Source organism: Leptosomus discolor, chromosome 1, assembly GCF_034619465.1.
Source record: "Leptosomus discolor isolate bLepDis1 chromosome 1, bLepDis1.hap2, whole genome shotgun sequence".
NCBI lineage: Eukaryota > Metazoa > Chordata > Aves > Leptosomiformes > Leptosomidae > Leptosomus > Leptosomus discolor.
Window position 1 is genome coordinate 207,928,583 of NC_141391.1, and position 12,280 is coordinate 207,940,862.

A 12,280-nucleotide genomic window follows, 5' to 3' on the forward strand; every position below is an offset into this window, starting at 1 on the left:
AATGTTCTTTCTGTCTTATAGCTTAGGTCAGTCTAAGAGCAAACTACCCTGTCAAAATGTCTCCCTTGCCTATATTAAAAAAAGGCTAGAATAGGGCATTTGTCTGTATAGCTAATACCCATTACAGTGAGAAAGGAAAAAAACCCAAAAGAAACAAAGCCTCAATAAAATCCATATCATATTGCCAAGAATCAGAATAACTGGCACAGATGCAGCCCACATTGTCAAAGAGTTGAAATTCAAAATATCTCCATCAAACATCAGTCAACTAACACTTCAGTCTATTTACAAATTTATCCACTAGCCCATTTCAGTATCATGATTCTCCAAGAATGTACAAAATATTGTCTAAAATAAGAGCTAAATGCTGTTTTCCAGTGAAATTTTCACATGCCTAATTCTACCACATACCACCAAGAGAGGTAACATTAAGCAGAGAATATGAGAATATTATTTAAACTAATATCTTGGCCTGCTGGAAAACCCTAGTAGGTTCAGAAGGAGAAGAAAATTAATCTAAAAATAGCTGCAACTTAGACACATGAAGAACAGCAGCAACAATAATATATAAATCATCCCTAAAAAGACCTGCTATATGTACAAGGGCTACTTGTTGGCGCCTTCTTGAGTGCAGGGGTGTACAAATCACAGTTATTGTCAAGTTACCTAACTACACTTTCCAATCTGTATGAAATATACTTTGCCCACTTACTCATCACAAATTAGAAAAGCTGGGACAAATGCTTTATGACTCATTTTAACAATTTTTTTCAGCATCCAAGAAGTAGAGGACAAAGAGAAGACAAAAAGAAATACGACACATAATAACTCTGTCTGTATCCATTTCACAGTTACCTGTGATGTCACAGTCAATATGATTTGATATTGTGACAGAATGAAAGCAGAGGGAATAAGAGCACCACATAACTTTAGATAAGGATGTTAGCTGTGAGGTATGGCTGGTTTAATGTTAAAGAAATATTTGTTTGTTTATTTGTAATACTTTGTCCTTTCAGTTAAATCACTGAAAACTGTCATCTTCTTTTCCTTAGGCTGTTGTAGCTTTTGCAGGAAGGAGTTTATAAAACCATGACAAGAAATTACACTACAAAAAGGCAGAAAAGGATTCAGATGCAAAGAGGAGATGAGAGAAACAGGAAAGCAGCAAGGAAGAATGAAAATTAAGCAATCGAGCAATTCAGTGCATAATGGATTACCTGAACACATGGAAACAGAAAAAATAGATTTAGAAAGTGTGGCAGTTTGGTGTCTGGCAGGGTTTCGGTAGGGGTTTTGGTAGCAGTAGAGGGGGCTACAGAGGTGGCTCCTGTAAGAGGCTTCGAGAAGCTCCCCCGACTCCAACTTCAGACCCACTTCTGGACAAGGCATAGCCAATGGCACCTCTGCGAATAACTATTTAAGAAGGAAAGAACCTGTTGAGGAGTTCTTTGTTTTGTCTGTCTCTGTTGGTGAGCAGGAGAGAGGAGTGGGATGGGAGAAAGACAACCCTGCAGACACCCAGGTCAGTGAGGAAGGACAGGGGGAGGTGTACCAGAGCAGAGGTTCCCCTGAAGCCCATGGGGATCAGCAGTGGCCCAAAGGGCCTCACGCTGGGGCAGCTCTGGGGAGCTGCGGCCCCGTGGGAAGGACTCACGTTGGAGCAGTTGGTGGAGGAACGTCTGCCATGAGAGGGACCCCGCGGTGGAGCTCTTCGCAGCCCTCTCCCTGAGGAGGAAGGAGCAGCAGAGACCCCTTGTGCCGGACTGACTGTAACCCCCCATTCCCTACCCCCCTGCGCTGCTGGAGGGAAAGAGGGAGCAGAGCTGAGCCCGGGGAGACCAGAGGGGTGTGGGGAAGGTGTGTTGTTTTTAAGACCTAGTTGTATCTCTCATTATCTTTGCTGGTGGTGGTTTAAATTAAATTGATGTTGTTTCCCCAAGTCGAGGCTGTCTTTTGCCCGTGACCATAACTGGTGAGCGAGTCCTCCCTGTCCTGTGTCTCCACCCTGGAGTCTTTTGGTTGTATTTTCTCCTCCCCATCCCTCAGCGCACGGGGTAGGGGTGAGCGATCGCCTGCATGGTGCTTTGTTGCTGGCTGGGTGGGCTCAGATATTGACAGAAAGAATCTATAAAGAAGATGTGGAATCACCAGAAATAAAATGGAAACAAAGAGGACCAGTACAAAAAAAAGAGGAAAGAACTGAAGAGCGAAGCAAAAAATTACTATAAATAGAGTCGGGTAGAAAGGACAAGAAGAGAAAACAGGCAAAGCAATATTAAAACTTACGGAAAAGGGCATGTGGTACCACTCAGGTGTCCAATAAAAGCACTGCAGCATTTGTCCAAATACGACACAAGTAGTTGACACCTCCAAATTAAAGTGCACGACATGGACTGCAATCTATCAAGCTGAAAGGGTTCTAGGGAAAGGACACCTGAGACACCTGTATTTAATTACAAGCTTGGCCATTATCTTGCTATGAGATATGAAAAATGGGAATATAATACCTCCTACCTTGTTGTGAGGATAAAACTCATTAATTATCATGAAGTGCTCATACATTACATGCAGTGCTGTGGGGGAAATAAGCAAGTAGATTCTAACTGCCGTTGTAGGAAAAGAGGTACAAAAGGTATATTACTGGTTGATGGACTAAGGGGTTACAAATTGATTGTTTGATCTGGGAGACTGAGAAATCGAAAGGCCAAAGAATGATTTGCCTTCACAAGCTTTTTTTTTTTTTTAAGTTAAGCAAACACGGTCATTAGATTCGAAAAGGCCCATAGAGAAAGCAGATAAAAAATGAGAGAGAAGGATCTCCTGAATGTGGTACATAAACAGAAGGAAGGAAACCAAGTTACACTGCAGCATATTAACATACATCAGAAAAGATACACAGAATTTAAGCTAGAGGTTTGTTCTTCTGATAAAGCTATAATTTTAAAAGGAAGAGTGGAGACATAAAAACTGGCAGGCAGGACTTGTGAGATTAATTTCTTCAAATCCTTCAACATCTAAAAGTTAAGATCTAAAAGGGAACCTGGTCAACAGAAAGACGCACACACCTAGAAGTGACTCAGCTGACCTTAGACATCTGTCTTGGAATAAACTGAACAGCTCTTTAGAGGTATCCACAGTGACTAGCTTTGATACCTAATTTTTAATAAATAACTTTCTGCTACTAATTATTCCTACTTGTACTGAAAGAGAGATATAATATCATGTCCTGTGATTAAACGAAGGCTCAGAGCGTGAAAGAGAAAAAAACCACCCAATTCGTTAGAGACAGTAAAGAATAGATGGCCAAAGCACTTTTACTACCCAGTGCTTCAGAGATGATTCTATTAAAATCCGTCTCTACAAAAAAAAAAAAAAAAAAAAAAAGGGTGGCACCTAGGTCCTCTCAAGCATTTTTTCAGGCAGGAACAGGGGAGAAGAGTCTGTGGTGTCTGCATACACAGTTGACACCTGGATGCAGGTTTTCTCAAAAAAAATTCAGTATCAGATCACTGACCATCTTACCCTTACTGCTGTTTCTTTCAAGTTACATTACTGATCCTAATGGCAGCACAGACACAAACACAACTATTTTCACACTCTGTGTTTTATCAAAAAGTATTTAACTGATTCTTACCACTTACTGACATGCAAATTATTCATAAGCATACCCACAACTTTCTATTCCCAACAAAGTGCTACAATTACAACACCAATTTTTCTTGGATTCCTAATCTGCATTTATCTAATCAGCCTCAACTTTACTGATGAAGGAAAATTCCTACATTTTCAATTTTTTATAAAGTATTTGCATAAGAATTTTAACAATGAAAAAATCAAAACACATGGAAGAGACTTTTATAGGAGTTGCATGCTAGTGGTTCCTGAAATACTGTTCTTTTTAAAGGGATTCAAATCTGCATGTCTAAAATAATTGTTTTTTTTCTATAATCTAAATAAAACTTTTTTTTAATTTATTTAGAATTAATATATTAATAATATTGCAGCTGAAGGAGGATAACATTTAGCATCACTATAAAATATTCACCTTTTCTAAACAGCAAGAATCACAGCATCATTTAGGGTGGAAGAGTCCTTTAAGATCATTGAGTCCAACCGTTAACCTAGCACTGCCAAGTCCATCACTACACCATGTCACCAAGCGCCACATCTATACGTCTTTTAAAGACCTCCAGGGATGGTGACTCCACCACTTCCCTGGGCAGGCTGTTCCAAGGCTTGACAACCCTTTCAGTGACAAATTTCTTCCTAATATCTGATCTAAACCTCCTCTGGTGAAAACTGAGGCCATTTCCTCTCGTCCTATCACTTGTTACTTGGGAGAAGGGACCGACCCCCACCTCACTACAACCTCCTCTCAGGTAGCTGCAGAGAGCAATAAGGTCTCCCCTCAGCCTCCTCTTCTCCAGACTGAACAACCCCAGTTCCCTCAGCAGCTCCTCGTAAGACTTGTTTTCTAGACCCCTCACCAGGTTCGTTGCTCTTCTTTGCATGTGAAGAAGCAGAACCCGAGTGTGTTTCTCTAGGACGACAAAACACAGCCTTTAGTAGATACGCTGAACCAATGAGGTATCTGTGCCTGAGAGATCTGAAACTGTTGTCTCTTTTCATGGTGTAACGAGAACTCATGGGGAACTTTTAAACGGTATCTCCTTAAGTCAAAACATTTCTTCTGATCAGCTAGCCATGAAAGCTTAAATGACTGACAGAAAGCATACTCTTTCAAAAAAACAGAGCTTGTAAGTACTGTACTTCCTTGGTATTTTTTCCCTTCACATTGTTTTCCAGACTTAGAATTAAATAAAGAGATTAAAAGCAAAACAAAGCAAATACCTCCTTTTTTTTTTTTTTTTTTTTTTTTTTACTTCTCTCTCTTTCTTTAACCTTTTGATTTAAGCACTGTTATGAAGGAAAGAAAAATACTTATTTCAGCACGTATAGCTCTATAAACATACTGGCAACTCAAAGAGAACTGCAGTCTCAGTGTTATACTTTTGTATTTTATACAGTCCATACAGCACAGATCTGCAAACCATTTCAGCGTACTAAGCTGAAATTCTTAGGACTTAAAATTTTTCACTGTGATTCAAAACATTTCTAAATAATAACTTAAGCTGGGTTTTGGTATTGAACTCTGTGTTACTGACACCATGTTACAGTGTCACTTGCTTCTTGACAGATTGGCCCTGACTCACATGGAATTATTCTTAACCCGACAATACAGGTTATTATAAACTTAATTCCAAGAGTTCAAAAAGATACAAAAAGAAATAAAGCTGAAACAGAAATACAAATAGGACACTTGATGAAATAAAATTTTTTGGTTTGTTTCTTGTGGGGGTTTTGTGTGATTTCCGCCCCCCCTGGGGGAAAAATAATTCCCGATGAAAGTCAAATAAAGTAAGAGTAACTCCGGAACACTATTTCCTTTCCTGTCTTGCCTAACAGATTTGGATTTATATTGTAGACATAGTGACCTCAAGACCTTTCCCAACGCTATTTAACCGTGACATATACAGCAGGGCTTTTTACTTCATACCATAATCTATCATTACTATATGATAAATTTAGATTCAAAATCCAATGTTTAAGCTTTATAATTCTGCTTCCAGAAGTGATTAGTACCTGCAATACCAGTTAATTTAATGAGAAGAGACCACTATCTTTCAAATTTAGGTTACTTGTACTAAATTCTACTTAAAGCATGCAAATTTTAAAACTCAGGAGTAGACTTTGTTCTATCTGAATTTCAGTACTCGTGACTCTATATAAGCATATCAAATAGTTCTGTTTGACATGATCTATGTACCTCCTTTAATTGCCTTACAGCAGAAGCATCAATTACAATAGTGATGCCATCAATCTCTAAAGGATACTTGATTAAAAAGTGCAAATTAAGCATGCTGGCAATTCTGATTAATACATTTACAACATTTTTTCTATGGTTTTATAAATTAAATCTATAATGAAGACAAGTAGTTGTATTATCTCAAGTGAAGGTGAGGATAACTTGTCTTCTCCCCAGAAGACATCAAGATTTTTAATAGTTAAAGCCAGACAGGAAACTTCAAACCACTTAAAATAAGAGTTTTAGAAGAACTAGGAATTGAATTATCATACATTTTGTCTAAATCTTGGGACTGGCTTTTCAATTTCCCCAAAGCTTATTACAGTCATATGAGTTATCACAAAGTGCATGAAAACAGTTATTAGTAACATTTTACATCCCCCTTCCCCTCATGAAAAAAAAAAACTTACAAAGAATACAGAACAAGACAACATGAGCTTGGAAAATAGGGCCAGAAAATGGTTCCTTCACAGTAAAGTAAATTATTTACATTTATCATGTTGATTCTCCAGTCCTATTATTATGATTTTATTGCATTTCAAAAAGTGAATGATTCTGCTGTCAGGATCTTTTTTCTGGCAGCACATTCCCTTCTTGATGAGTAACTCAGACCGTATGAGTGAAGACAGAAACTGAGAATTAGAATACAAAATATTATTTGGCTTTTGAGGAATATTTTGGAGACATTTCTAAGTTTCTTGGTTTCTTGCTTCTGCAAAATATTTAAATACTAGTCTTAGAGTTTCATTAATATTTTCAATCCCCTAATTTTCTGAGAACACAGGCAGTGAAACAAAAAGAAACATTACTTACGTCATTCTGATCATCTTTTGCATTGTAATAGATTATATCATTATTCTGTAAGAGAAAGAAAAGTAATTCTGTTAATCTGAGAGAATAAAGTTTACTAGCAATAATTTGTACTAAAGTACATTTTAAAATAAACCCGCATTTCTTCATGTATTCTCTTTGAAATGGCAGAATCAAACCTTCGCTTGCTCTCTGTTGCATTTAATATTTCCCATGCTCATGTTTAACTTCATTCACTTAATGTTTCTTCCCTGGTAAGCTACATCAGTCACTCACAAAACAGCTAGAAAAGTACAGACAGTGTTGGACAAAATCCAGAGCTCGTAAAAGACTTTTGGAAGCTGTTTGTTTTACAGACATATGACTCTCTCCCCATGCAATTAGGTGATTTATGCACCATGACATCTAGCAGGCAATAGGCACAACGATGCATGGGCATTGCTAAGTGGGTTAAGTATTTGTTGCACACACGTTTATTGTTTTATTCACCTCCCATGATGAAAATAAAATCTGAGAAAATACAACACAGGAGAGTCTGGCTGTTATAGCATAGAGTGGATCCTGCCAGCTCTGTGGAAACACTGTACCATGTAATTTAAGCAAAGTAATGAAGGAGAAGATTACCAGTTTCCATTACAAAATCAGTCAGAAGCTTCATTCAGTGTAACGTCTACAGCAGTTTGAAAATCAGGGTATTTCCTATGGAATATAGATTTGTTTTCTCTTTAAATATTTTTAAACCATTTAAAAGCCTTAAAGATTTAGGTTCACTGTAGTAGCTTTCCACTAAATAGAACTGCTGTAATGTGCTCTATGATTTTTGAATGAAAGTAACCAATTATTACGTGCATTTATGTACGAAACAGACACATACATACACACAACATTTTTTAAAGTCTTGTTAGAGATTTTGAATAAACAAAGAAAAGAAGTTATATTTCCTCATGTCTAGCAGCTTGTTTAAAACAGGCAATTACTGTTAACCTCCAAAAATAGCCTTAATTTATATTTTGACTTCTGTTTATAGTAATAACGTTGGATTTATGTGTCTAAACAAAGAATTGACCACAAAACCTGTTTTTTTTCTTTTATAAATATCAACAGGAAAGAATTATTTCAGTAATCATTTTTCAAGTGGGTAAGACAACAACATTTACTACTCGCACTAAAAAAGCACCATGACGTGTGCTACAAGGTAATGCGGTTCACCTTTATAAACCATCATTCTCCTTACTTCATAAACAATGACATTGTTCATTCTCCTTTGTGACCTTTTTGAGATCCAAACATGAAATATAATATAATATACACGAGCTAAATGCATTTTGAGGTAAATACTATTAACATAAATTCATCCTCTTTCCTTTTCCCTCAAAATGCTCTTTTCCACTTTTCCATCAGGACACTGTTCTATCGGCAGGTCAGCTGGTTTTATATCAGTGTCTGAGTAAGACACTGAGCAAGACCTCAGTTTGTTAGACACACAGGAGGAAATTCTTTTCACCATTAAAGACCAAAGCTAATGGTTTATTCACTTGATTGTTGTAAAGACCATGTAATGCCTCTGGAAGTCTTCAAGTAAGTTGGAAGAGGCAAAAGATTCAATTTTCTTCGGATCCTCTTCACTTTAAACTTGGTTGTGCATAAAATAATTGTTCTGTAAATAATTTCATCTGTTCAAAAAGACATGTGATTCTTTAGCCGACATCATTTAAAACTCCCAAGGATCCAACTCTGAGTGGTATTAGCTGGAAATGTTAGCTCAAGTGTTTATGTAACAAGACAATCTGTTTAATTTCTTTAAAAAAAAGTTGTTTAACTTCAGAAGAGAGGGCAAAAGAATATTACTTTCACCACAGCTCCTTATTTCATGTTAGAGCAGTTCCCCTACAACCTCTTCCCTGGAAGTTGTTGTTCGGGAAAAATGAGACCAGGAAAAGTAATATAGACATATTATCTGGATATTACAGAATCACAGATTCAGATTGGAAAAGACCTTTAAGATCATCAAGTCCAACCGTTAACCTAGCACTGCCAAGTCCACCACTAAACCATGTCACCAAGAGCCACATCTACACATCTTTTAAAGACCTCCAGGGATGGTGACTCCACCACTTCCCTGGGCAGGCTGTTCCAAGGCTTGACAACCCTTTCGGTGACAAATTTCTTCCTAATATCTGATCTAAACCTCCCCTGGCGAAAACTGAGGCCATTTCCTCTCGTCCTATCACTTGTTACTTAGGACAAGGGACCGACATCCACCTCACTACAACCTCCGTTCAGGTAGTTGTAGAGAGCAATAAAGTCTCCCCTCAGCCTCCTCTAGCCTAAACAACCCCAGTTCCCTCAGCAGCTCCTCATAAGACTTATTCTCTAGACCCCTCACCAGCTTCATTGCTCTTCTTTGCATGCGAGGAAGCAGAACCCGAGTGTGTTTCTCTAGGACGACTAAACACAGCCTTTAGTAGATAGCTGAACCAATGACATATCTGTGCCTGAGACATCTGTACATGGTACAGTGTTTCCACAGAGCTGGCAGGATCCACTCAATGCTACAACAGTCAGACTCTCCTGTGTTGAATTTTCTCAGATTTTATTATCTTTAAATACCTTTATTTTATTACCTTTAATTACCTTTAGACAAGGTCTCCACTGAGTGTCCTTCTCTTCAGGCTAAACAATCCCAGTTTCCTCAGCAGCTCCTCAAAGACCTGTTCTCCAGACCCTTCACCAGCTTTGTTACCCTTCTCTGGACACTGTCCACACCTCAGTGTCTTTCTTGTAGTGAGGGGCCCAAAACTGCACCCAGCATTCGAGGTTCGGCCTCACCAGTGCTGAGTACAGGGGCACAATCACGTCCCTACTGCTGCTGGCCACATTATTGCTGATACAGGCCAGGATGCTGTTGGCCTTCTTGGCCACCTGGGCACACTGCCGGCTCATGTTCAGCCAGCTGTCAACCAGCACCCCCAGGTTCTTTCTGCCGGGCAGCTTTCCAGCCACTCATCCCCCAGCCTGTAGCGCTGCATGAGGTTGTTGTGACCCAAGTGCAGGACCCGGCACTTGGCCTCATTGAATCTCATACAGTTGGTCTCAGCCCATCAATCCAGCCTGTCCAGATCCCTCTGCAGAGCATTCCTAGCCTCAAGCAGATCAACACTCCTGCCCAAATTGGTGTTGTCTGCAAACTTCCTGAGGGTGCACTCAATCTCCTCATCCAGATCATTGATAAAGATATTAAATAGATCCCATCTGGCCCCACAGACTTGTGTGTATCTAAGTGGTGTACCTTCCCGAGCTGGCTCCCTCACCAGCTGTGTCAGGAAGTTCTCTTCCATGCACTCCAGGAACCTCCTGGACTGTTTCCTCTCTGCCGTGTTGTATATCCAGCAGACAGCTGGTAGGTTGAAGTCCCCCATGAGAACAAGGACTAGCGATTGTGAGGCCTCTCCCAGCTGCTTATAGAATATTTCATCTGTCTCTTCAACCTGGCTGAGCAGTCTGTGACATTCTCTCCCCACAATGTCTGCCTTGTTGGCCTTCCCCCTGATTCTTATCCATAAACACTCAACCGCTTTTGGCAGGTGGCGCAACATGCAGGCCTCCTCTGCTCTGGCCTCCCACCAGCGCTGCTGCCCCTGGCACATCCCACCACGGCCCTGGCAGCTCCAGAGCCAGCAACACCCGCCAGGCCCTGATCAGCCGCCCCTCCGGAGGCGCTCCGCACAGGCAATGACCCACGTACTGTATACACAGGTTTTTTTTAGTGCTTTCACTCTAAATAGGAGCATTTTCATAGAACACAATTTTATTAGGCCTGCTCTTGTACTGACTCTCAGCTGGACAGCAGTTTATTTCACCAGCCCCTACCCATTGCTCAAGTTCACACCACAGTACACCCTATTGTCGGATCACTTAACACATCGGATTTTTAACACTGTCCGCTACGCATACAATTCTGTTTATTTACTTAAACAAAATGATTCTTTATTGTCACAATTGTATTTTCCCCTGTCTTTTACATTTTTATCTAGTTGTTTAAATTAATCAAAGCTGGCACAGTATTGCTACCTACTTCTGGACTAAACAGTATTTTTTAAATAGCCTATTAAAGAATTATGTTTCAGAAACAGGAAACATTTACAAGTTAATTAAAATAACCCCTGCCCCCCAAATGAATTAGGTATTTTATTAGGCTATTCATATCTTGTAGTTCATTACCCTGCCTGGAGATATTACCTATATAATGCATAAACTAACACTGACATTGGTCATATCTCACTGCTCTTAACACAGAAAATATGAGATATGCAGTGCTACAACACACTGAATGCTGTACAGTTCACAAATTAGATTCATGGATCAGTTGGACTTTAGAGGACAATTTTTCATAATTTAACCACTTCTAGCTGACAAGAACAAATTGCTCTGTGGCTTGTTCTCAAGCGAGTAGTTTAGTTATTTATTAACTTCTTAACACAAAGGATTTGAATCTTCCCAGAGTTGTACACTTCTGCCACCAGGTAATACTGCACACTTAGCAAGAAACAACGTAAATACCCTAGATATTTATTTCTGGTTTTTACCCAGTAATGGTATGAGAGAGAGGGGTAAATCCTGTTACTTCTGTTCATGAAAGAAGGGATTTAGTAAGACAGTCCTGAAGCTGAATTTATGGAAGAATGACTTTAGGAGACCATGTGCATAAAGTAGAAACTTTAGCATAGTATCAGTATACAAGTTTAGAAAATCTATGCAGTTGGAAAGGTGAAGGGTATTTTTCACTGTCATTAATTCCCCTTTCAAAGCCAAGAGTTTCAGTATCTGAAAATGACACACAAGGCATATAAAAAGTACATTAAGGACCAGGTCATAAATGTTTTATTTGTGACTCTTACTATTTTCTTCTATTCTATCCTAATAATCTTCTTTCTTCCTCACTTTCATTGATATTATTATCTGCTGAAGTTAGATTGTTTCATTGCCTTTATATTGCTTTTCCTTTTAATAGTACATCATTTCCCAGCTCTGGGTATGAAACTATTCCAATGGGAAACACTACATGTTGGGTAGTATTAATAACCCCCTAAATTTCACCACACTGAATCCAAGTTCTCTGGTCTCTTTGATCTCTATATCTAGAGATTTGAAGAAACACACAGACTCATCAGATAGCAGAAAAGCATGGGAAAACAGAATCTTTCAGAACATCTGCAGATGAAATTATGTCTACAGATAATTATGTATAATAATATAATATATGATAATCTATCTATGTAATTTTGTTGGTAAAAGCTATACATCCTTCTTTACTCTACCAAGTGCCAAAGATGAAAGCTCCTTGTCATCACTGCCAGGTAATGGCTTCTGTAGGAGGCTGAAGGCCTGAAATGAATTCTTGAACTTTAAGACACTATAATGAACTACCTGAAAATAAATTATTAAAAAAAAAAAAAAAAAAAAAGCGTGAGGCAGAGAAACCAGTTTTCTGCAGCTTTTCATGTAGTAAGAAATTAACGTAATGTGTTAATTTTGACAGACATCACCAATTACACTTTTTTCCTAAAAGTAACAATTCCAAAACAACTGTAGATAAAATGTGAA

General features: G+C 38.8%; 1 protein-coding gene across 5 annotated transcripts in view; it reads right to left on the reverse strand.

Moving 5' to 3' along the window:
- The window catches only part of CACNA2D1 (calcium voltage-gated channel auxiliary subunit alpha2delta 1), a 428,163-nt gene that overhangs the window by 194,940 nt on the left and 220,943 nt on the right, over positions 1–12,280 (reverse strand). For all 5 annotated transcript variants that reach the window (XM_086474480.1, XM_086474471.1, XM_086474465.1 and 2 more), the window contains exon 5: positions 6,680–6,724. In XM_086474480.1, the coding sequence (XP_086330606.1) occupies positions 6,680–6,724 (45 nt within the window). The remainder of the gene's footprint in view (positions 1–6,679; positions 6,725–12,280) is intronic.